General features: G+C 34.6%; 1 protein-coding gene and 1 pseudogene across 11 annotated transcripts in view; one reads left to right on the top strand and one right to left on the bottom strand.

Annotated features, from left to right (window-relative positions):
- The window catches only part of FGD4 (FYVE, RhoGEF and PH domain containing 4), a 253,013-nt gene that overhangs the window by 116,291 nt on the left and 109,374 nt on the right, over positions 1-27,348 (bottom strand). For 9 of the 11 annotated variants that reach the window (XR_011977110.1, XR_011977111.1, XR_011977108.1 and 6 more), the window contains exon 3: positions 11,738-11,918. The exons of the other annotated variants lie outside the window; for them this stretch is intronic. Coding sequence is in view for 5 of the 9 variants with exons in the window: in XM_072654332.1 (XP_072510433.1) it covers positions 11,738-11,918 (181 nt within the window). In the remaining 4 variants the exon portion in view is untranslated. The remainder of the gene's footprint in view (positions 1-11,737; positions 11,919-27,348) is intronic. 11 annotated transcript variants of the gene reach the window in all.
- LOC140533933 (small ribosomal subunit protein eS1-like) lies at positions 19,191-19,980 on the top strand (annotated as a pseudogene).

A 27,348-nucleotide genomic window follows, 5' to 3' on the forward strand; every position in this document is an offset into this window, starting at 1 on the left:
GATGATAAAAAGACCATTGGATAATTGTATTTAAAACAAAAACAAATTATCAGCATCAAAAATGAAAAAAAGTAAATTTATCACCAAGGAAGATGAAAGTGCAGCAATTATTCAGAACTATTTTGCCTAGTCATATGTCAACATATCTGAAAATCTAAGGAAAGGATATGAATAGTTACAAAAATGTAAACTGTCCAGATTAAAAGAAGAGAAAATAGAATACTTTAAAAAATCCTAATTTAGAAAAAGTAACTGAATAAGCCATAAATGAGCTGCTTAAGAAACAATCCCTAGAGGTACAGCTAGGTGGTACAGTGAATAGACCTGAATTCAAATCCTGCTTTACACACTTGACACTTATTAGCTGTGTGACACTTGGGCAAGTCACTTAACCCCAATAGTCTTGCCTTCCCCCCTCTAAAACCAGGGACAGATGGATTCACAACTGAATTCAACCAAACATTTAAAGAAAAGTTATTCCAAAATTACATAAACTAATTAGAAAAATATGTCCTTTTCATGACATAAAAATGGTGCTCATACCTCAATCAGGAAGAGCAAAAACAGAGAAAAATGTAGATCATTTTCCCTATTGAATAGTAATGAAAATTTCAAAAAATAGTTTATTTTCCCCTTAATTACATGTAAAAACAATTTTTAACATTCATTTAAAAAATTTAAGTTCCAAATTTTCTCCCTCAGCCCCTCAGCCATTGAGATATTTGATAAGAGGTTAAACATGTGCAGTCATGCAAAGCATTTTTCCACATTATTCAGGTTGTGAAAGAAAATGGACAAAAAACCCAAACAAATAAGAAAAGTAATGAAAGTAAAGAAAAAGTATGCTTCAATTTGCATTCAGATTCCATCAGTTCTTTCTCTGAAGTACATAGCATTTTTCATCATAAGTCGTTCAGAACTGCCTTGCATCATTGCATTGCTGAGAATAGCTAAATAATTCACAACTGATCATCATACAATATTGTTATTACTATGTACAATGTTGTCTTGCATCAGTTCATGTGAGTTATTCCAGGTTTTTCTGAAAGCATCCTGGCTCATCATTTCTTTTACCACAAGAGTATTTCATCACAATACTACATTACAACTTGTTCAGCCATTCCCCAGTTGATGAACCTCCACTCAATTTCACATTCTTTATGGCCACTAAAAGGGCTGCTATAAATAGTTTTGCACTATTTATAATAGGTCCTTTTCCTTTTTCAATTTTTCTTTCTTGGGGATATAGACCTAGTAATGGCCTTAGTCAAAAGGGTAGACACCTAGTTTTATAGCCATTTGAGCACAGTTCTAAATTGTCCTACAAAATGGTAGAATCAGTATACCTCAGCACCAACAGTGAATTAGTGTCTCAATTTTCCTACCTGTCTGACATTTGTCATTTTCCTTTTCCGTTATGTTACCCAATCTGACAGGTGGCACTTCAAAATTCTTTTAATTTACAGACATCAGTAGTGACTTTAGAGCCTTTTAAAAAATTTTGACTATAGATAGGTTTGATGACTTCACTTGAAAAATGACTGTTCATATCCCTTGACTGTCAACTGAGTAATAGCTCTTCTATCTCTAGATTGACTCAGTTCTCTCTACATTTGAGAAATGAGGTCTTTGTAAGAGAAACTCGCGATAAAATTTTTTCACAGTTATAATTACTATATATTTCCCTCAATCTTGTTTTCCCCGTTTGTTCTACTTCTCTCTTCTTTTTCTCTGTACACTCTCAAGTGTTTTGCTTCTGACTTTTACATCCTTCAATCCACCTTCCTTTCTAGAAGTCCCCAACATCCCCTTATTCCCTTCTCCACTTACTCATCTGTAAAGTAGCCTAGATTTCTATTCCCTTGTATCCTGAACTTGTATGTTATTCTCTTTCTGAGCCAATTCTCATGACAGTATGCATGTCCCATTTCACCTTTCCATCTTCCCCTACACTGTAAAATCTCTTTTCACATCTTTCATGTCAGATAATTTACCCCATTTTACCTCTTCCTTTCCTGTTTTTCCAGTTTCTCTTTCTCATGCATTAATTTTATTTTTTAAAATAATTATCCCATCATATTCAACTCAGTCACATCTACTGTTCATTTGTAATTCTTCTAAACTGCCATAGCACTAATAAAGTTTTAGAAGTTACAAGTATCATCCTCATGCAGGAATGTAAACAGCTTAACCTTATTGAATCCTTTAGGATTTCTCTTTCTTGTTTACCTTTTTATGTTTCTCTCAAGTGTTCTATTTGAAAGTCAAATTTTCTATTCAGCTCTGATCTTTTCATCAAGAATGCTTAAAAATGTTCTATATGCCACTGAATGTTCACTTTTCCCCCTGAAAGATCATATACTCAGTTTTGAGGTATAGGTGGTTTTTGGATGTAATTGTAGCTCTTTTGCCCTCTGGAACATCATATTATAAGCCTCTAATTCTTTTTTGCTTGTTTTAAATTTTATTTTATTTATTTTTTTAATGTTCTACAATCCTATCATAAAATTTAGATTTTAACCCCCCATACCTATCCTCCACTACCCCCTCCCTCCCCAAGCCAGCATACAATTCTATATAGAATCTACATATACTTTCCTATTGAATACATTTTCACTATAGTCATGCTATGTAGACGAAATAAAATAAATGGAAGAAATCATATAACAAATCAAAACATAATACACAAACACACACACACAAATGATCTGCTACATTCTGCGAATGAATTCCACAGCTCTTTCTCTGAGTGTGAAAGGCATTTTGCCTTAGAAAACCACTGGGATTTTTTTTTTTTTTAAGTTCTTGCGTTATTACAAAGTTCCAAGTCTACCAGAAAAAACTCTCGTACACTGTGGTCATTGCTGTGCACAAAGTTCTTCTGGTTCTGCTCCTTTCACTCAGCATCAGATCAGATAAGCCCTTCCAGGCCTCTCTGAAGTCTTCTTGTTCATCATTTCTTCTGGCGCAATAGTACTCCATTACATTCATATACCATAATTTATTCAGCCATTCCCCAATTGATGGGCATCCCCTTGACTTCCAGTTTTTGGCAACCACAAAGAGTGCTGCTATAAATATTTTTGTACATGTGGGACCCTTTCCCATTTTTATGATCCCTTGGGGTTACAGTTCTAGTAGCGATATTGCTGCATCAAAGGGCATGCACACTTTTGTAGCCCTTTGGGCATAGTTCCAAATTGCTCTCCAGAATGGTTGGACGAGCTCACAGTTCCACCAACAATGAATTAGTGTTCCAACTCTCCCACATCCTCCCCAACATTTATCGTTTTCCTGTTCTGTCATGTTTGCCAGTCTAATAGGTATCATGTGGTACCTCAGAGTTGTTTTGATTTGCATCTCTCTAATCAAAAGTGATTTAGAGCACTTTTTTCATATGATTATAGATATGTTTAATTTCTTCCTCTGAAAACTGCCTGTTCATATCCTTTGATCATTTATCAATTGGGAAATGACTTGTATTGTTGTACATTTGACTCAGTTCTCTATATATTCTAGAAATGAGGCCTTTATCCCCGAGATAAGCTGTAAAAATTCTTTCCCAATATACCACATCCCTCTGAGTTTTGGTTGCATTGGGTTTGGTTGTGCAAAAACTTTTCAGTTTAATGTAATCAAAATTATCCATCTTGCACTTCATACTGCTTTCTATCTCTTCTTTAGTCAAAAATTCTTCCCTTCTCCACAAATCTGATACACTATTCCTTGCTCCTCCAGTTTGTCCATGGTATCAATCTTTATACCTAGATCATGTACCCATTTGGACTTTATTCTTGTGTACAGTGTCAGGCATGGGTCTATGCCTAGTTTCAGCCACACTATTATCCAGTTTTCCCAGCAATATTTGTCAAACAGTGAGTTCTTATCCCAGAAGCTGGGGTCCTTGGGTTTATCAAACAGGAGGTTGCTATATTCCTTGCCTACTGTGTCTTGAGTGCCAAGTCTATTCCACTTGTCTACCCTTCTGTTTCTTAGCCAGTACCAAGTGGTTTTGATAATTGCTGCTTTATAGTACAATTTGAGGTCTGGTAGTACTAGGTCACCTTCCCTAGCATTTCTTTTCATTAGTCCCTTTGATATTCTGGACCTTTTGTTCTTCCAGATGAATTCTGATATTATTTTATCCAGCTCTAGAAAATAATTATCTGATAGTTTAATTGGTATGGCACTCAATAAGTAAATAAATTTAGGTAGAATTGTCATTTTTATTATATTAGCATGGCCTACCCATGAGCAACTGATGTTTTTCTACTTACTTAAATCTGACTTATTTGTGCAAAAAGTATCTTGTAATTGTGTTCATATAGTTGCTGGGTTTGTTTTTGGCAGGTAAACTCCCAAGTATATTATAGTGTCTACCCTAGCTTTAAATGGGATTTCTCTTTCTATCTCTTGCTGTTGGACTTTATTGCTAATATATAGGAATGCAGAAGATTTGTGTGGGTTTATTTTGTAACCTGCAACTTTGCCAAAGTTGTTTATTATTTCAAGCAGTTTTTTACTTGAGTCTTTGGGGTTCTCTATCATCATATCATCTGCAAAGAGCAAAAACTTAGTTTCTTCTTTGCCTATTCTTATTCCTTCAATTTCTTTATCTTGTCTAACTGCTACAGCTAACATTTCTAGTACCATATTGAATAATAGTGGTGATAATGGACATCCTCTGATGTCCTCTGATGTCATCACCTCTGATCTTATTGGAAATGCATCTACAAGCCTCTAATTCTTTCATGTAGAAACTGCTAAATCTTGTCTTATTCTAAACTGTTTCTTTTTGGCTGCCTGTAATATTTTCTCTTTTTGGGGGGGGGGGGGGAAGCTCTGAAATTTGACTAAAATGTTCCTGGGATTTTCCATTTTGTAATCTCTTTCAGAAGGGGATTGATGGATCCTTTCAAATTCTATTTTACCCTATGGATCTAGGACAGGGGTGAGGAACCTATGGTCTGGAAGAGACATGTAGCCTTTTAGATCCTGTGGTGCAGACTTTTAACTGAGTTCAGGTTGTGCAGAACAAATCCTTTTATTAAGGGGATTGGTTCTGTGAAGGCTGGATGCAGTCAAAAGGTCACACTTGATGACCCAGAGGGTCACGTAGTGGCCCTCAGGGTGCAGGTTCGCCACCATGATATGCGATATTCCTACAGTTTTGCTTCATAATTTCTTGAAAGATGATGTCTAGGCTCTTTTTTTAATTTTGGTTTTTAGGTAATCTAATAATTCTTAAATTATCTTAACTGGATCTATTTTCTAGGTCAGTTTTTTCAACAAGTTAGTTCTCATTTTCTTCTATTTTTTCATTCTTTTGATTTTATTTCATTGTTGCTGGTTGTCTTATCAAGTCATTGGCTTCCACTTGCCAAGCGCTAATTTTTAAGGAATAATTTTCTTCAGTGAGTTTTTCAACCTCTTTTTCTATTGGCCAGTTCTACTTTTTAAGGAGTTCTTCTCTTCAGGGAATTACCATGCCTCTTTTACCATTTGGCCTATTTTGTTTTTTAAGTGGTTATTTTCTTCAGCATTTTTTTGGTGTTTCCTTAACCAAGCTGTTGACTCTCATGATTTTTTGAAATCACTCATTTCTCCGCTTAATCTTTCTTGTACCTCTCTCTTACTTCATTTTCAAAATTCTTTTTGAGCTCTTCTATAGCCTAGGATAAATTCATACTTGTCTTTGAAGCTTTGATGAAACACTTTTGAATTGACTGTATTCTTCTAAGTTTATGTTTTGATCTACCTTGTCACCATAGTAACTTTCCACAGTGAGGATCTTTTTTCTGTTTCCTCATTTTTTTCAGCCTTCTTCTTGACTTTTAATTCTTTGCTAAAGTCGGCCTTTGCTTCCATAGTGGAGTGGGCACTGTCCCAAGTTTTAGGTTTTTTGTTATTTCTGGGGACCAGTAAGATTTCAGTTCTTCTAAGGTATTATAATAATGGGGAAAAGGTGTGTTTACTACTCTCTTAGCTTGTGCTCTGACCTGTGAGTGACCACAAACACTCTTTTCCAACCTGGAACTGTGACCAGGATCCTAGTTCCCCTGGAGTCAAAAGTACTGGTGTGCAAGTGCTGTTCCACTCCCTGGGACTGAGACTCAGGACTGCAACTAGATTCTACGTGTGGGCAATGCGAAAAAGTCCTTCCCCAAGTGCCAGCAAAAGGAAAACTGTGATCTCTTTCTCACCAGTTCTCAGACACCCTTACCATCTGTGGGCTGAGAGATCTGGCAACTACTATTCCTACCACTGATTCAGTCACCCCCCCAAGGCCTACTGCTGGTCTGATAGGCCAAGGTCTGCACTGGACTATGTTCCACTCTCACTGAGGTGCAAAAAATCTTCCCTGCAGGCCTTCTTAGTTGGCTTAGGTTGGAAAAATTTTTTCACCCTGTCCTTTTGTTGGTTCTGCCACTCCAAAATTTATTTTGAATCATTATTTAAAGTTGTTCAGAGGAGTTTTGTGGAGAGCTCAGAAGAGTTCATGCCCTATCTCTATCATCTTGGCTCACCTTAACTAGATGTATAAATTGTAAGTAAAATACTTATTAAATTAATTTAAAGCAATATATCACCAAGTTTATACAATATGACTGGGATTTATACCAGAAATGGAGGGCTGGTTCAATATCAGGAACACTTGTCAGCACAGTATCACATCAATAACAAAAATCACAAAAATCATGTAAGTATGATTTTGGTCAAATACAACACCCATTCCTATTTAAAACAGTAGAAACTATAAGATAAATGGAACTTTCCTTAAAACGATAAGTAGTATTTATCTAAAAGTGTCTAGGTATCACAATGCCAGGCCTAGAGTCAGGAAGACATGAACTGAAATCTGGTCTCAGAAACTTACCAGCAATGTGACCTTGGGCAAGTCACTCTAACCCTCCTTGCCTCAGTTTTCACATCTATATAATGAAGTAGGAAAAGAAATGGCAAACCACTGCAATATATTTGCCAAGATAAGCCCAAGAGTGGTCATGAAGAGTCAGATAATACTGAAAAACAACTAAACTAGAACAAATCTATCTAAAACCAAGAGCAAACATTACTGATCATGAGGATAAGTCACAAGCCTGCTCAATAAGATCAGGGTGAAGAAGGATGTCCATTATCATCACTATAATTCCATTTTGTACTAGAAATGCTAGTTACAGCAATAACATAAGAAAAAGAAACCAAAGGACAAAGAAGGAAGGAGGAAAGAAAACTATTACTCTTTGAAGACAAAATGATGGTATACTTAGAGAATAATGGAGAATCAACATTCCAGATATTCAATGTAATATACTAAAGAATCAATTAAGATGTTAGTTCAAATAATTACTTCAGCAAAGGTGCAGAATAAAAAAAATAAAACCATATAAATCTTCAGCATTTTTATTTTTGCCAATGAAATCCAGCAAGAAAAAATAGAGAAATTTCATTGAAAAAAACTGTAAACAATATAGAATGTTTGAGAGTCTACCTACCTACAAACACAGCAACTAAGAAAAGAATTATGAATCACATTTTACACAAATACAGATAAATCTAAACTACAGAAATATTTTGTTTTTCATTGTAGGCTAAGCCAATAACAAAAATGACAATTCTACCTAAATTAAGGTACTTATTCATGCCAATCAAAGTAACAAAGAATTATTTTGTGGAGCTAGAAAAAAGAAGTAAATTCATCTAGAAGAAGAAAAAGATAAATAATATCAAAAGAATAAAAAAAAAATAGGAAGGAAGGCAGCCTAGCAGTACCAGATTTCAAAACATATTTCAAAATGTTAATCACCAAAACAATCTGATATTGGCCACAAAATAGAGAGGAAGATCAGTGGAAATACATTATTAACACAACAGACAGCAGTAAATGTCCATTCCAATCTAGTGTTTGATAAACCCAAAGATCTAAGATTGGGATGCAAGAACTCATTATTCAACAAAAAATGCTGAGAAAATTAGAAAGAAATTTGGCTGAAACTAGGAAAAGACTAACAAGTCCCACCATATACCTAGGTAAGATAAAAAGAAGTACATGATTTAGATATAAAATGATATAATGAGCAAATTAGGGGAGCAAGGAAGAATTTATGACCAAAGAAGGGAGAGGAAGAAAAATGAGAAATAACATTGATAATTTTGATTAAAAGAAATTAAAAGGGTTTTGAACAAACCAACCAATGAAGCCAAGATTAAAAGGAAAAAAAGAACCTGGGGGAGTGGGGAAGTGGGGGAGAGAAGGGAATTACTATTTCTCTGATATAGGCCTCATTTCTTTGTGCTTTTTGAAAATGTCCATTTCAAACTATTTTTTATAACTATGTAATAAATACTACACTGTTTTCAAAGCTACCCATCATTTCTGTGCTTCCAAGTTTTACATATATATTGATTAATATATTAACATAATACATTAATAAGATAATTAATCATTATGTATTAATATATTAATTAATAATATTAATATATGTTACATTATATATTTACATATATAACCATATGTTATAATATATAGTATAGCATATATTATTGTATATACATATATACTCTCTATATTATATATATACATATATAATATATATGTATATATAAAATACACACACAAATGCATACATTTGTACATATATGTATAAACAGTAAAAGACCTCTAGGATATTGCATTTGATAGATTTACCAGAAAGGATTATCATTATTAAGTGTTTCTAAGACCACTATTTTACCCCAACTTGGAATTATTTCTGCCACTCACTGAAGTGATGTTCTGTATCTTTACTGGGGGAAATTTGGGGAGCCTGGAATTTTCTGACCTACTCCACAGTATTCCAAGAATGCTCTCATTTCTAAAATATATAGGGAACTGAGTCTAAGTTTTAAAAACAGGAGCAATTTTCCAATTGAGTAATTGTCAAAGGATATGAACAGACAGTTTTCAGAAGAAGCTATCAGAGCTTTCCACAGTCACATAAAAATGCTCTAAAACACTAATGATTATGGAAATGCTAGATTGGCTAACAAGACAAAAGAAAAATGATAAATGCTGGAGGTGATATGAAAAACAGTTGATACACTAATACATTACTCCTGAAGCAGTGAAATAATCCAACCATTCTGGAGAACAATTTGGAACTGTCCCCAAAGGGTTATAAAACTGTGAATACCCTTTGACCCAGTAATGCCACTGCTAGGTTGGTATCTCAAAAAGATCAAGGAGAAAAGAAACAGACCGATTACACAAAAATATTTATCATAGTTCTTTCTGTGGTGGCAAAGAATTGGAAATTGAGTGGATGTCCATCAACTGGAGACTAGATGAACTAGTTGTGATATATGACACAAGTCTTTATTCTTTGCTAAACTCTGGGAATACAAAGACATGTACAAGCCAGTTTCTGCCCCAAAGTACTGATAATCTGACAAGCTGGTAAAGACCATCATCTCACATTATATACCAAGATAAGTAACAAATGGGAACACGACATAGAAATAAAAGAAGATTTTATAATCAAATGAGAACAAGGGAAAAGTTCCCTATCAGATCCAAGGATGGAGAAAGCGTTCATAAATAAACATGGGTAAAAGAAGACAACTAATAAATTTTAAAAGTTTTGTGCAAACAAAACCAACGCAGTAAAAAATGGGATGAAAACTTTATAGTTTCTCTAACAATGGTTTCATTTCTGAGATACATTGGAAATGTATTTAAATTTATAAGAAGAAGAGACACTCCCAATTGATAAATAGTCAAAAGATACAAACAGGAGTTTTATAAGGAAGAAATACAAACTACCACAAGCCACATTAAAAAATGCTTTCAGTCATTAATAATTGGAGAAACAGAAATTTAAACAAGTCTGAGGTGCTACCTCATATCCGTCTGATTGTCAAAGTTAACAAAAAAAGAAAAAAGACAACTGTGGCTCCTACCTGAGGGGAAAAATGTAGTACAGAAATGCACTACTTCTGGTGGAGCTGTGAAAGCAGCTAGAAAGCATTCTGGAAAGTAAAAGGAAACTATGTCCCCCAAAGTTTTTAAATTGTACACTGCCCTTTTATTCAGCAATATTACTACTAGGTCTATACCCAAAAGAGATCAAATAAACAAATAAAGAACTCATACACGAAGCTTGGCGACCAAGAAACAGAAACTGAAGGGGAGTGTCTTGAAGCAATTTATGCTATATAAATGTGATGTAACACTGTAGGAAATTCTGAAAGGGATGATTTTCAGAGAAACCTAGGAAGACTTATGTTAACTGATACAGAGTGAAATGGGCAGAACCAGAATAATTTCTATAATAACAATATTATAAAAAAAACAACTTTGAAAGGTTTAAAAACTTTGAGCAAAAAACTGACCAACTATGATTCTGGAAGACGCATCCCAGAATATGCTTCCCACCTCATGATAGAGAAGTGATGGATTCAGAGTGCAGATTGAGATTTGTGGCTGATGGGGGTGGTGATAGAGTTATCTGGTCAATGTGGAAATTTGTGTAGCTTGATGGCCATATTCACTACAAGTTCCTCCCCCTCCTTTCTTTTTCAAATGGGTAAATGCAAGAAAAGGCAAATTTCAATTAATTGAATAAAAGTAAATCTTCATTTAAAAAACAGTGGAAATCACTTTGTTGGAAACTTTTATATTTAAAATACAAAAAATTTGAAGTATAATTTCAGCTTTAATAGCCTTTTTCATTAGTTCTATATCTATTTGAAGGAATGGACTCTTTGGGAAGTTACAGTTTGACACTCATTCTGCAGTCTATTAATTGGGAGAATTGATGAAGCAGAGAGGTAAAGGAAAAAGAAAACTTTCCAGAAAGACTGAATAACTGTCCATGAGAAAGATTCTGAAGAGACATTTCCTGAAAAGAATAAGTTACATTCATATATCATGAAGAAACACATGAAAATTCTTGAAAAATTTTGGCTGCCATCATGAGAGAAAGGAATGGTGGGATTGTGTTTTCATAATTAGAGGATATTCTGCTTACAATCTTTTCCACAGGTGATATAATGTAAATAGCTATATCTGTCTTTTATTGTTTGTTTCACTGTTAATAAAATGGATAGGCACACTGTTTAAGCCAAGTAGATTAAAGGGATGATATAGAAAGAGCAACATGAATAAAAGCTTTTAGGGAAAGGGGTTGCTCAAGCTTATTTACTACTTTATTAAGCTATAAGAGGTGTCATAATTTTAGTAACGAGAATTACTATAAGTAATTTATGAGCTTTTATCAGAACATTCATCTTGATTGTCTTATAATCTGGAGAGAATGAATAAGGTAATGAGTCAAACAGGAGTCTGAGATGGTAGGGACATGGTGTAATTGTTACATAGACTACCTACGAGACCCACTGAAACTCTACTAAATGCCTAAAACAGATCAGTAAGGCATATCTTCGTAAAGCAATTATGCTCATACTATAAACTTAGCCAGAAATGATTTCAAAGAAATCAGAAACATCAACCGTAAAGGCTATTAAACAAAAGTATACTACTATGATATACTACTGATGGGCAATATACTATAATGTCAACAACACAAGTGTTAGCATAAGTTTAAGTATTGAAAAACATAAGTGAATACTTCTACAGGTCTACATCACCAAATGGTATGATAATTTTATCAGATTTGTAAATAATATGTCTATATCATCTTTTTAAGTATTAGGTTTCTTTTCCCTTCCCCTCTTCTTTCAAATACAAATTACTTACCCGCCTCCTTCAAAGTGACTGATGAGATCTGATACCTTACTGGGCTTTTCTTTTGAGATAAAAGCAGGGACAGGTTTAACTTCCTCCATCCTTGGTTTTATACTAGGTAAATCTTTATGCTTGGGTGTCTGGTATTTATTGGATGAAGGTGAATTCTGCAGATGTAATGGTTTTGGAGGCACTGTAGAAAAAATAAAAGAATTACACTATTTCAATAACTTGCTCTTTAAGGATAGCAGTGAATCTAAGGACAAAGAGCGCAAACTTTTAGCTTTTTCAAACATTAGTGTTTGCTTTCTCTTTTCTCTGAGACCTTGAAAAATGGACTTTAAAGTTTAACTTCTATTTTCTGCTAATGGAGATGTCCATTAATAATTTTTAAATGGTTTTGTAGATTTTAATTTATTCAAAATATAGTATGTAAATTTAAATCTATAGTATATTGTTAGGTATCTATATAATGAATATAAAATTTAAATCACTGTTGTCCACAGTCCTTCTACCTACAATATATAGGACCTTCTCTGAAATCAGAAGCTAATAAGCAGACTTTGGATTGGTTTGTACATGGCATCATGTTTTTGGGACCATGGAGGCATAATACTTGTACTACCTCTCTCATTCAATTCAACAAATATTATTGGTCAACTGCCCATTTTATATAAATTCTTGCATACAGTACAACACAAAGTATTTATGTATATAATAAAACTCAAACAGTCTTAGGGCACAAGGAACTTACAGACTACTAAGAGGATAGGAACACATAAGCAATAATTAAGTATCAGATAATACGAAGAAGGAGATAGCACCAACAATTGAGGGAAATCAGGGAAGGTTTCAAATAGCAGGAAATGTGTCCTGAACTCTGAAGGAAGCTGAGACTTTTAAGAGATGGAGGTAAGTAGGCAAGAAATTCCAGCCAAAGGCAACCTTCTTGATCCCACTCGGTTCCTTTGTTTGAGAGATGTTGCCGTGGAGTCAAATATTTTTATTCTGCTGATTTCTGAAAGCAGGCCATAAATTCTGCTATCTGTTCTATATTCCAAGATTTTAATTTCACTCGAACCTTTCTGGAACATCTTACTGCAGTTCTATGCTCTTCCAGGAACAGGTGTCACTCTTTCATCTGGTATTGTTTCAATATCCTTTGTCTCACAACAATTATTTAAAGAGAGAAAAGGACTACAAACACACTGGAGTGAAATAAAGATTACTACGTTACAAGGCTCTCAAAAAAAGCAAAACCCATTGATCTAAATGACGTCATATATAGACAATTAAAAGATTACTGGCCTTTCCAAAGCAAACTTAAAATTACTGGCCTTTGAGAAGGTAATTTTAAAAATCTGAACAAATAATGAAAAAAGGGCTAAGAGTCAGAGAGGGAAACTTCTGGAAGCAAAGAGAACAACTGAGACTACCACAACAGTCCAGCAGAGAAGTGATGAGAGATTGGATTATTATAATGGCCATATGATTGGAAAGAAGGGAATGAAGGAAAAAGAAGTTATAGAGGATTAAATCAACAAGATTTAACAAATAACTGAAAAGTAAACTGTAGAAACATGCAATGCACAAGAGAAAAGGATTTGAATGTAGAGAACAATGTAACTAGTCATCCACTGAGCCTGTACTGTTAACAGGATGGTAAGACTAAAGTAGGCGTGATGGACCAGGAGAAGAGGGGAAAACAAGTAAATTGCAGGAGTAAAAGGTATGAGAAATATGGGGGCTAGGGAGAATGAAGTATGGGAAACTAATATCAGAAAAGGGTTTCAGAGTTTAGGATCCTGAAGGCAGTACAGTAATGAGTGATTATAAGACAAAAGTATGGTTATCCTTCTGGGCGATAATGTGCAATAAAGACAAAAATCATGGGAGTTAGAAGATTAATGAGCAGGAATGTCAGGGTATTTAAAAGGACATCAATAAATGTGGTAGCAGGCTGGAAAGGAAGACTGTGAACTAGGCATTGAACTCCCTGAGGAAAGAGGAAAAATGATTTAATGGTGGTAGAGCATAACACTTCCAATGCTAGTTCATTCATTCATTCAGTTAACAATGTTCTGGGGATACAACATAATTCAACAAAAATTTATTAAGCACCTACTATGAATAATGTACCATCCTACATGCTGAGGATACAGAGACAAACAACGCAGTGCCTCATATGAAGATTCCATTTACAAGGTAATTTCAGGAGACAGATAGTTGTGGGGCAGGAAGTGAAGAGGGATCAGGAAAGGCATCACATAGGAATTTGTGCCTGAGCTTGAATACTGCATCAAGAATCTCGAATTGGTGATATAGGTGGGCAAAGTGAAGTTTAAAGGGAGAAGCTGTTGAGCAATGGTGGCCAAGTAAAATTCTAGAAGCTACATTAAAGAACAGGACTATGCCTGCTTCTCTTTGTAACCTATTGTAATGGGTACCCTAAAGAGGGTAGAAATACAGGGTCTTGTGTAGAGAGCTAGATTTATGCAAGCTCAAGATAATGGAATTTAAAAGGAAGAGATACAGGATAAATGATAGTTTGTTAATGACAGAATGTGCTTTAGCAATGCAGAGGTGTTGTAATAAAGTCCTTGAAAGCCCTGTAGAGTTATATAAATATATCATTACTAAATGAAAGGTGCAATCTTCTGCTACTAACTCATTTACAAGCAGATTTCTATGGACAGGGTGCTAGCATAAAGTTCTAAACAAATGGAAGCACTGCTAAAAAGAGTATGTGTGTATGTACACACATATATTAAGAAATACAATCAAAATTCAAACTATAAATATAATAATAAAGATCAATGCTTAAATTAATGCACCATTAATATTTAATTTATTAAAAAGCATACACTAAATTAAATGAAGAGGAAGAATCAGGAACTCTCTGGTAACTAATCACTTAGGTTACCAAAACATCAAAACTTTTCACAACCTTTATAAGGATATAAAGACATTGTCTTGCACCAAAAGCAAAACATACTGAAATAAGGTTTCCCCAAAAAATGGCATATTGAATTCAGGTCTTTGTTTTCCTTTATCTTTTTGGGATAATAAAATCACTTCTAGCACCAAGACTATTATCTTATGGTATACAGAACAGGATAAAAAACTTTATAGATGACTTTTAGCAATGTTGTGAATTACAACTTTCCAGCACTTGAAGTGGATTGCTGAAGAAGTAAAATGAATTCACACACACACACACACACACACACACACACACACAAATCTCAATGTGCAGATTACAGGATCACAGTTTTAGAACTGCAATGATCAATGATTTTAAAGATGAGTATGCAGCATGTACAAAAGCAAAATGTTTTGCTCTAAGTCAAAGGACAGTAAACAGGAAAGTGGTTAGTCAAAGTCAGGTTCTCTGATTTTTTAATGCAATTTTTAAAATTGGACCACTATGCTCAACACGACAATGAATTAAGTGTAAAGATTGTTGTCTTTTTTATATAGTTGGTTCTTGGCTTTGGGTGAAGCAGTGGCAATAAAGAGGTTTTTTTGGAACTTACAATAATGAACTCATTTGAAAGAGAGATTGAAATATCTTATTTCATGCTGGGAGGTTATTTCATATTGGGGCTTGTAATGGTAACTGAAATGGGAAGATCTTTCCCATTCATCAATAGGCCCATGTTTCCTGTTTGGCTTTCATGGAAGTCTGAGTAACATGGAATCTGTGGTGGAAGGAGCTTGCTGAATAGGTGGAACAGGAAGGGGTAGAGTAGGAAGGGTGGAACAAGAAGAGGCAGAGCTGGAGCAGAACTGAGAGGAAACTGGTGAGAGTACTCAGAACTGAGGGAGAGACAGAAGAGCAGGCAGCTGGCTATTGTGAGTGAAAGAAATTTGTCTGCGATTTTGTTTAAGAGAGCCTGTCTGTGGTTTGTTTAAGAGAACTGGTTGGTGGGAAGCCTAACAGAGGGAAAGCCTGGGAATGCTACTGTCCTCTGCATTGTTATTGTTCATGCAATTTTTTGTTAGTATGATGGATTTGGCTTTCTGGTGTCTGAATAAGTGTTTTGATGCTATTTTCCATTTGGAGAGTCTGTTGTATTTCACTACTCAGAATTGGGTGGGCATATTCATGGTTGTCATGGGGGCAGTAAGAATCACGTTGGGGTTACAAGGCTCTAATACATCAGCTATGTTCAAAAATACGGTAACCAAAGGGTAATAACACCATTCCTTTTTAAGCCTTACAGTTCAATAACAGGTTTTTATTTTTAATTTTTTGTTAAACTGAACTACACAAATGTAAACATTTCCAAACACAGAGGGGAAAAGAAAAGAGGACTGAATATGAAACTAGGATGTTGTTCTGTGCAGCTTTTTCAAACTATGTACTAACTTCATTGTATTAGTCTGAAAATTTTCCTGTTTCTGTGACTCTCGGAACTATATTTCACTCTTCTGAGCATTTTAAATTGTTTGACTCTCAGTCTCTCTCAAATAACACTATCATTAGCTCTATCCTCCCTTCACATTCCAATCTTTCTAACAGATAAGGACAACCAAACACAATAAATCCACGCACTAGTCACATTAAAAAATGTATGTCTTATTCTGCACCTCAAGCCCACCATCTTTCAATCAGGAATATGGAAGCACGGCTCCATCACTGGTCTTAACAACAACCACAAAAACATCAACAGCTAGCATTTATATAGTACATTAAGGTAGCCATTTATAAATGTTATCTCATTTTATCCACATGCAACTTTGGAGTTAGGTGCTATCATTATTCTCATTTTACATATGAGAAAAAAGAAAAAGTTAAGTTACTTGTCCAGGGTCAGTAAGTATCTGAATGTGGATTTAAACTCAAGTGCTTCTGATTCTAGATTCAGCACACTGAACCTCTAGGAGGTTACCCTCTCAAGTTGTGATAACTCAAAGCAGTTAGATTTCTTAGTATTTCAAAGTTGTTTTTCTTTATGCTGTTGTTGATATTCCATAAACTCTTCTCCTGATTCTGCTCATTTAAGTCTGAATCAGTTCAAACAAGTCTTTTCTAGAGTTCTCTAAATGCATCCCTTTATCATGTCTTACAGTACAATAATATTTCATTACATTTACATACCATAATTTATTTAGTCAATTCTCAATTGGTGGGGAACTAGTCAGTTTTCAATTCTTTGGTACAAGTAAAACTACTGTTATTAATATTTCTTAACATGAGTCCTTTCATTCTTTGTTCAATCTTTTTGGGGTTATATGCTTTGTATTTCTATATCCATTGGTAGGCACAATTTAACCCCTCAGGAAAGTCCAATTGCTTTCCTTTTCTGGTCTTCTATGTCAAATTGATGAATGTGAAATAGGAACTTAGGAGTAGTTTATAATATGTATTTGTCTTATTATTAGTTATGTGGAGCATTTTTCTCTTGTGGCTATTGATTTTTTTTTCTTTTTTGGGAACTAGGTGCTTGTAAATTTTCACCATTCATCTATCATAGAATGCATCTTATTCGCATATATTTGAATCTATTTGCTATACAAGTTAGATATATCAGATTTTTATGAAAAACTCTAATTTTAATGGTATTGATTATCTTCCTGCAAAGCCTCTTAAATTCAATGTAATCAAAATGCCCATTTTATCTCCTGTAACCCTCCTCTCATCCCTTGTTATTATGTTTTGCCAAAAGGCTTTTCTACATTTATTGACCCAATCATGTGATTTTTACTCTTTTTTAAACTTAACATATTGAAAAAACTCCTCATTGCTTGTATAAATCCAACCTGGTCATAGAGTATAACTTTTAAAATATGAAAGCAACAATCTCCACCACTATCCTTGATCGAAACCTCTAACTTCTAGATTCTTCTAAAACCTCTTCTACACTGGCCTCCTAATAATCCACAGACATCAAGGAGAGGAACAAACTTGCTGTTGTGAAGAGCTCCCAATAAGTTGTTACCAAGCTATTTATAATCCCAAGAGATGAAGAAAAAGTAGTGCTCCCCAGAAAACCAATCCTACTAACATGCTTGCCTCCACATTCATTATCAAGGAAGCAACAATTATGAAGATGTAAAAGGTCAATTGCTTCTGCAGGTACTACAGCTCAAATCCCATTAGCAGCCAAAGTTTCTAAAAACCAAGGTATCCTTTTACACTGTTAAAAAGACTGCATAATAATTTCTATCACTATCAAAAGAAATTGCTATCATTCTCCCTTATTGACTTCTAAAAATCCAGAAATTATAACCACTGGGGAAAATCCTGGAATAACAGAGTCAGCAGAAAGACAGAGTTGCAGCAGTCTTTTGGCCCAGGAGGCTTTGGGGATTAATAGGAAAGGTGCCTCTTGGTCAGGTAGAAGGGGAGCAGTACAGGAGAGGGGGTATCTTGACAAGCCAGTGGCAAGCCCATCTCAGCAAACTAATGGCAGATCCTGAGCCACAGGGTGGTGGAGCAGTCAAGAACTAACACCTGAGTGCCTTGTCAAAGCCAAGAGAACTAGCAGACTCTAGCTCAGAGAAACATTTCTGCCAGCATTCTGGTGTCCTCCAGCAGCCAAAACTCCCCATGTTTCAGTGAAGCCCAGGTGAACATGCTTCCTCCAGGGGCTAGACCACACTCCCCACCCTGAGAGCTTCTGTGTAGTCCTAGGAAACACAGAAAAACCTCACCTACACTGGGCACATACAGCCAAGATCACCAGGGCCCCAGCTTAGCAACAGGTAATCTGGAAGACCTTTATATCCTCTAGCTGCCAGCACCTGAGGTCCTAGGACGCAAAGACCATGATCAGGTTCCTGGACCCCAAGAAAAGAAACCTGGAAAGGTACCCCCTATACTCCAGCAGGAAAGTTCAACTTTAAAAACCAGGAAAATAAGCAAATATCATGAACAAAACCAGAAATGGACAATACCATAGATTCTTTATATGGTGACAGGGAAGATCAAAACACAAATTCAGAAGAGGACATTATCAATATACCTACATTTAAAACCTCAAAGGTGAATATGAACTGGTCTCAAGCCCAAAAAACCTTCTTGGAAGAGTTCAAGAAGGATATTTAAAGTGAAATAAGAAAGGCAGAAGAACACTTGGGAAAAGAAATGAGAGTATACAAGAGAGTCATCAGCTTGGAAACTGAAGAACAAAAACTGACTATAGAAAATAATTCCTTAAAAAATACAATTGGCCAAATGAAAAAAAAGTATGCTAAAGAAAACAACTCCTTAAAAAGTAGAATTGTTCAAATGGAAAAGGAGGTATACAAGCTAACTGAAATTAACAATTGGTTAAAAATTAGAATTGGTCACATGGAAGCTAATGAGATATCAAGAATCAGTCAAACAAAATGAAAAGAATGAAAAAATAGAAGAAAGTGTAAAATACCACAGAGGAAAAACAACTGACATGGAAAATAGATCCAGAAGAGAGGATGTTAAAATTATTGGTCTACTTTTGGCTTTCAAAGAGGGATCATGGTGGTGGGTAAGAATACGAGTTTTACCAAAGGTGGCAAAAAAGGAGCCAAGAAGAAAGTGGTTGATCCATTTTCAAGGAAGGATTGGTATGATGTAAAAGCACCAGCTACTTTCAACTTTGCTATATTGGCAAGACATGGTTACAGGGACTGAAGGAACAAAAATTGCATCTGATGGTCTCAAGAACAGTTTTTGAAGTGAGCCTTGCTGATCTGCAGAATGACAAGGTCATTTTTCACAAGTTCAAGTTAATTACTGAAGATTTGCAGGGTAAAAATTGTTTGACTAATTTCCACGGAATAGACCTTAACTAGGACAAGATGTGCTCCATGATTAAAAAGTGGTAGACCATAATTGAAGCACATGTAGATGTCAAAACTACTGATGGGTACTTGTTCCATCTCTTTTGTGTTGGTTTTACCAAAAAGCGCAACAACCAGATCTGTTAGACCTTTTATATCCAGCACCAACAGATCCATCAAATTTGTAAGAAATTATGGAAATCATGACCCAAGAGGTGCAGACAAATGACTTGAAAGAAGATGTCAATAAACTAATTTCAGACAGCGTTGGATAAGACATGGAAAAGGCTTGATAGTCCATTTATCTTCTCCATCATGCATCTGTCCAAAAAGACAAGATGCTCAAGAAGCCCAAATTTGAATTGAGAATGCTAATGGAACATCATGGTGAAGGTGGTGACTCTGGAAAACCTGCAGGAGATGAAATGGGCACTAAAGTAGAAAAGGCTGATGGTTATGAACCACCAGTTCAAGAGTCTGTCTAAAATAAGAACTTTTAAAGATTGAAAAATAAAAATTTATCATTGTGAAAAAAATAAAATAAAATAAAATTATTGGTCTACCTGAAAACCATGATGAAAAAAAAGGTGGACAGTATCTTTCAAGAAATCATCAAAGAAAACTGCTCTGAAGTTCTAAAGCCAGAGAGTAAAATGGTTATTGAAAGAATTCACCAATTACTTCCTGAAAGAGCTCCCATATTAAAAACACAAAGAATATTGTAGCAAAATTCCAGAATTATCAGGTCAAAGAAAAAATACTGCAAGCAGCAAGAATGAAACAATTTGAATATCTTGAAATCACAGTCAGGATTACATAGAACCTAGCAGCTTCTACATTAAAAGATCAGAAGTCATGGAATATGATACTACATAAGGCAAAGGAAGTTGGATTACAACCAAGGATCAACTACCAAGCACAACTGAGCATACTATTTTGGGGGAGGAGATGTACATTCATTGAAATAGGGGACTTCCAAACCTTACGGAAGGAAAGATTAGGGCTGAAAAGAAAATTTGATCTTCAAATACAAGATGTAAGAGAGGCATAAAAAGATAAAAAGGAAAGAAAAAACAACAGGTTATTCAATAAGGGCAAACTGTTTACATCCTTATGTGGGAAGATGATACCTGTAACTCTTGAGAATTTTATTTTTACTATGATATTTAGAAAGGTGTATACATAGACAGAGTATATGAGTGTAAGTTGACTTTGATGTGATGATAAAAAAATCTAATTGATGAAAAGGCATTGTACTGGGGAAAGAGGAAAGGTGGAGTCAGAAAAGGGTAAACTACATGACATGAAAAGCCACAAAGACCCATTGTAATAGAAAGAAGGGAGGGAATAACACACTCAGGTATAGAAATCTAATTCATTCTATAGGAAGTTGGAAGTGAAAAGGAAAAGAAAAAGGAAGGGGTGGGTAGAAGGGATGGAAGAAGTAGTAGAGGAAGAGAAAAGGAAGGGTGCTGATAGAAGGGAGGGCACACTGAGGGAGGTGGTGGTCAAAAAGCAGAACTCTAGAGAGGAGGGAAAGAGAGAAAGGAGAATGAAACAGGAGGGAAAATAGAATGGTGAGGAAGACACAGATAGAAATCATAACTGTGAATGTGAATGGGATGTACTCTTCCATAAAACGGAACTGGACAGCAGAGTGAATTAAAAACCAGAATCCTATAATGTTTACAAGAAATACATTTTAAGCAGAGAGAGTCACACAGAGTAAAGGCAAAAAAAAAAAAAAACAGCTAGAGTAGAATACATTATATTTCAGCTGAAGTACACAAAAAAGACAGGGGTAGCAATCCTGATCTCAGACAAAGGAAAATGAAAAAAAAAAGACCTAACAAAAAGAGATAAGGAAGGAAATTGTATCTTCCTAAAAATCACCATAGACAATGAAGTAACATCATTACTAAACATATACACCAATTGGTATAGCACCCAAATACTTAGAAGAGAAGTTAAGGGACTCATAGGAAGAAATAGACAGGAAAACTATACTAGTGAGGATCCTCAACCTCCCCCTCTCAGAACTAGATAAATCACACCACAAAATAAAAAAGAAAGAAATTAAGGAGGGTAAAAAGAAATTTGGAAAAGTAAGATATAATTGACCTCTGGAGAAAACTAAATGTGAATAGAAAGGAATATAATTTTTTCTGAGCAGTACGTGGCAACCAAACAATAACTGGCCATGTATTAGGGCATAAAAATCTCACAATCCAATGCAGAAAGGCAGACATATTAAATGCATCCATTTTAGATTAAGAGGCAATAAGAATTATATGTAATAAAGGGCCAACGAAAGATAGACTAAAAATTAATTGGAAACTAAATAATCTAATTGCAAAGAATGAGTAGGTCAAACAAAAAATAGCAGAAACAATCAATAATTTCATCCAAGAGAATGAAAATAATGAGACAATATGATGCAGCAAAGGCAGTTCTTAGGTGATAGTTTATATCTCTAAATGCTTACATGAATAAAAAAGATCATGGAACTGGGCATGTAAAACTAAAAAAGCTAGAAAAAAGAACAAATTAAAAACCCCAATGACTAATAAGAAATCCTGAAAACCAAAGGATAACATTAAAATTAAGAAAATTATTGAACTAATAAATAAAAGTAGAAGCCGGTTTTATGAAAAAACTAATAAAATAGATAAATCCTGGGTTAATTTGATTTAAAAAGAAAGAAAATCAAATTACCACTATCAAAAATGAAAGGGGTGAGTTCACTATCAATGAAGAAGAAATGAAGGCAATTGTTAGGAGCTGTTTTGTCCAACTGTATGCCAATAAATTTGACAATCTTAGTGAAATCGATGAATGTTTATAAAAATATAAATTACCCAGATTAACAGAAGAGGAAATAAAATACTTAAAGAATGTTATTTCAGAAAAAGAAATTGAACAAGCCATCAATGAACTCCCTAGGAAAAAATCTCCAGGGCCAGATGGAATTAGAAGTACATTATATGAAACATTTAAAGAATGCTTAATTCCAATACTATATTAACTATTTGGGAAAATGGCAAATAAGTAATTCTATCAAATTCTTTTTATGATACAAATATGGTGATGATACCTAAACTGGGCAGAGCCAAAAGGTAGAAAGAAAATTTTACACCAATTTCCCTATAATGAATACGGATACAAAATGTTAAGTAAAAAAATATTAGCAAAGAGATTACAGCAACTGATCATAAGGATAATACCAGGAACACAAGGCTGGTTCAATACTAGGAAAACTATCAGCATAATTGACACTATCAACAACAACACTAACAGAAATCATATGATTATCTCAGTAGCTGCAGAAAATCTTTTGAGAAAATACAACACCCACTCCCATTAAAAGCAAGAGAGCATAGGAATAAATAGAGTCTTCCTTAAGATGATAGGTAGCATCTATCTAAAACCATCAGCAAATACTATATGTAATGAGGATAAGCTAGAAGCATTTTCATCAAAATCAGGGATGAGACAAGAATGTCCATTATCACCACTGTTATTCAATATACTAGAAATGCTAGCTTTCACAAAAAAAAAATTGAAGGAATTAAAATAGGCAAAGAAAAACAAATTTACCACTCTTTTCAGATGATATGATAGCATACTTAGAGAATGCTAGAGAAGCAACTAAACAACTACTTGAAATAATAAACAACTTTAGCAGACTTGCAGAATATAAAATAAACCTGCACAAATGTTTAGCATTTCTATATGTTACTAACAAAATCCAACAGCAAGAGATAGAAAGAGAAATTCCATTAAAGTTAATGTAGATATTACAAAATATTTGGGAGTCTACCTACCCCAACAAATTCAGGAACTATATGAATACAATTACAGAACATTTTTCACACAAATAAAGTTAGAACTAATAAATCTAAAAAATATCAATTGCTCATGTGTAGACTGAGCTAAAATAATAAAAATGACAATTCTACCTAAATTGATTTACTTATTCAGTGCTATACCAATTAAATAACCAAAACTTACTTTACAGAACTAACAAAAAATAACCAACCAAATTCATTTGAAAGAACAAAAGGTCCAAAATTATCAAGGAAAATAATTAAAAGAAATGTAGAGAAGGTGGCTTAGTAATACCAGTTCTGAAACTGTATTATAAAGCAGCAATTATCAAAACTACTTGGTACTAAGACACAGAGTGGTGGATCAGTGGAATAGTTTAGGGACACAAGACACAGTAGTCAATGACTTTATTAATCGATTATTTGATAAACCCAGAGATTCCAACTTCTAGGATAAGAACTCACTATTTAACAAAAACTGCAGGGAAAACTGGAAAAAAGTAAGGTAAAAACTATGCATAAACCAACATCTTACATTGTATACCAAAATCAAGTCAAAATGGGTCCACAATTTAGACATAAAAGCTGATAACATAAGTAAAATAAGAGAGCAAGGAATAGTTTACCTGTCACATTTATAAAGAGTAGAACTTAAGACCAAAAAAGACATAGAGAACATTATGAAATGTAAAATGGTTAACTTTGACATTAAATTGAAAAGTGTTTGCACTAAAAAAGGCAATGCAACCAAAATTAGAAGGGAAGCAGAAAACTGGGAAATAATTTTTATAATAAGTGTATCTGATAAAGACTTCGTTTCTAAAATATATAGAGAACTGCGTCAAATTTATAAGAATACAAGTCATTCTCCAACTGATAAATGGTGAAAGGATATAAATAGGAAGTTTTCAGAGGAAGAAATTAAAGTTATCTATAGTCATATGAAAAAATGCTCTAAATCACTATTGATTAGAGGCATACAAATCAAAACACCTTTGAGGTACCACATCACTCCTATCACATAACATAACAAAACAGAAAAATGATAAATGTTGGAGAAGATGTGGGAAAAGTGGAACACTAACTCATTGTTGATGGAGTTGTAAACTGATTCAAGAGAGCAATTTGGAACTAAACCCAAAGGATTATAAAAATGTGCATACCCTTTGATCCAGTGACACCTTTTTAGGGCTCTTTCTCAAAGAGATTACAAAAATGGGAAAAGGATCCGCATGTACAAAAATATTTATAGCAGCTCTTTTTATGGTGGCAAAGAATTGGAAACTGAGGGGATGCCGATAAATTGGGGAATGGTTGAACAAGCTGTGGTATATACTGTTCCATAAGAATGATGAGCAGGCAGACTTTAGAAAATCCTGGAAAGACTTACATGAACTGATGCTGAATGAAGGGAGCAGAACCAGGAGAAGATTGTACACAATATTAGCAACACTTTGCTATGACAAACTTTGATAGACTTATCTTTTCTTAGCAATGCAAGGATATGAGACAACACCAAAAGACTCATGATGGAAAATGCTATCCACATCTGGAAAAAGGACTATGGAGTCTGAAAGCAGATCAAAACATACTATCTGTTCTTTTTTTGTTGTTGTTTCTTCTTTCTCGTGGTTTCTCCTGTTTGTTCTAATTTTTCTTTACAATATGACTAATGTGAAAATGTGTTTCATATGAATATATACATAGAGTCTACATCAGGTTGCACGCCTTCTTGGGTGGAGGGAAGAAAGGGAGGAGGCAGAAATTTGGAATTCAAAATCTTATGGAAGTGAATGCTTAAAACTAAAAATTAATTAGTTAATACAAATAAGTAAAAAAGAAAATGCAAAAAAAATACTTCTTTTCCCTTATTCACAAATTAAAATGATCAAGAGGACATTAAAAAAATGATGAAATGCATGATTTTAAAGAAATCTAGGAAGATGTCATCATCCATTGCAGAGCTAAGTATGCAGAACCAATGGAACATTTTACACGATATCAACAACATTTTAAAGGCAAACAACTTTTAAATTCTAATGGATGTAATGACCAACCACAATCTGATTATGAAGTATGCTACTCACTTCTTGGCAGAGAAGTGAAGGATTCCAGATACAGAATGAGACATACATCTGTAACATAACCAATATGGAATGTTTTGTTTTAACAATTCCTGATGTTCATGAAATCATTAGCTTTTAAATAGTCAATTCAAATTTTCTGAGAGCTTTTTCTTAGTTAAGGTTTTGTATCTCTCTTTGCAAGCTGTTAATTTTCTTCCCATCTTTTTTATACAGTTATTATTTCTTTTCTGATTTTTGATCTGCCACTCTTATTTTTTAAAAAAATCATTTAACGTGTTGTTTTTTTTTTAATTCTTGCATTATGTCTTCCAGGAATTCTGGTTAAAGTTATACCCAAACCACATTTTGCTTTATTTCTCACTAGAAATTCCAGAGTTCTTTTCTTCTGGGTTTATGTCTGCAGCTTCCCTGTTGTCATAAGAGCTCATTATAGTGGGGTTCTTTTTTTTTCTTAGATCATTCTTCTAGACTACATCTTAAATTTGGACTTTATGTTGAGGCAGAGTTCAGCATTCTTCTGGAGGGAATATCTGAGCTCAAGTTATCTCAAGTTATTTTGCTGTTTTAATGGGACATTGAGTGTTGAAATAATAAAAGACCTCAGAGACAGCTTGGAATGGAGATCCCTAAACTGTTAGTGCTTCAGAGTGATCTAAATAAAGGTGAAGTCTGCTCACTGCCCTTCTGGTCTGAACTTTGCAATTTCCTAACCCAGGTCTGGATCTAAGATTTGTTGGTTTGTTGGTTTTGGGAAGCTTCCGTAGACTGTTGTTGAACTTAACCCCTAGTTGGGAGGCTCTGCAGGTTCAGAGTGATTGAAATGCAGTCTCTCCTTTATTCTGGGATTTCTATCCAGGTTATTCTAATGCAGGCTTTCTCCTAGACTAGAGGTTAAAACTAAGTCCCTGCTCTGCTCCTAGAATCAAAGCTACAAAGCTTCTGACTCGAATTTATGCTTCACTCATAGCATAGCTAAGGTCTTCAAGACTGTACTCCTTTCTGCCATACCTTGTTGTAGGTTCTCTCCTGAGTTCACCATGGATCTGTGACCTGGAATTGCTTAGTCAATGACAGACCTGCAGGGTGACAGATGACACCCACTGACATATCCTGTACTAGTTCAGGAAGCCTCTGGGACATTTGCCTGCTCTGGTACTTTATACCTGCCGCATAGTCTGTTCTATGGTCAGTCCCTGAACATGGAAATATTCCTGGTCAGACCACATCATCAATACCCAGAGACTTATCTTTCTGCCTATTCTGCTCTTGGCTGAAAAAATGACTCAGTGTCTTTTTTTTTCCCTGAAAGATCCGTTCAGGATTTGGTCTGGTGAATTTCCTAGATCTTCATGGGACAGTTATATTTTGGTTTTCTTTTTCTTTTATTAATGGGGGAGGGTAGGTATGGAAGAGAGAAAATAGATGCTTGTTTTAATAAATTTGCTTTTTAAAGGAATCAGAAATGGATAATATGTAGATAAATTATGTAAGATCATGAAAAAGAAGATGTTGCTAAAAAAGAATTCCTATGCATAAAATGTGGGGGTTTTAATATATTGAATGCACAACACTTAGACAACAGCATGTCATTAAGGTGACCCAAAAAGAATACAATCAGATGTTTTGTTAGATCAGTCATTCAGTCATGAGTAACTTTTCATGTCACTGTCTACCACACTGATGAGGTAGTTTTCTTAGAAAAGATACTGGAGTATTTTGCCATTTACTTCTCCAGTGAATTAAAGCAAAGAAAGGTTAAATGATTTGCCCTGGGTTACACAACTAGGGTCTAAGGGTGGACATGAACGGTCATAGGCTAAATTATCAAACAAGCCAAAACAGTGGAAAGGTTCTTAGATGACCCCAACCCATCAATCCCTGACCAAAATTCCTTCTACAACATCCTTACAACTGCTCAATCTCTTTCAAAGATTTCTAA

The sequence above is a fragment of the Notamacropus eugenii genome, chromosome 3, assembly GCF_028372415.1.
Source record: "Notamacropus eugenii isolate mMacEug1 chromosome 3, mMacEug1.pri_v2, whole genome shotgun sequence".
NCBI lineage: Eukaryota > Metazoa > Chordata > Mammalia > Diprotodontia > Macropodidae > Notamacropus > Notamacropus eugenii.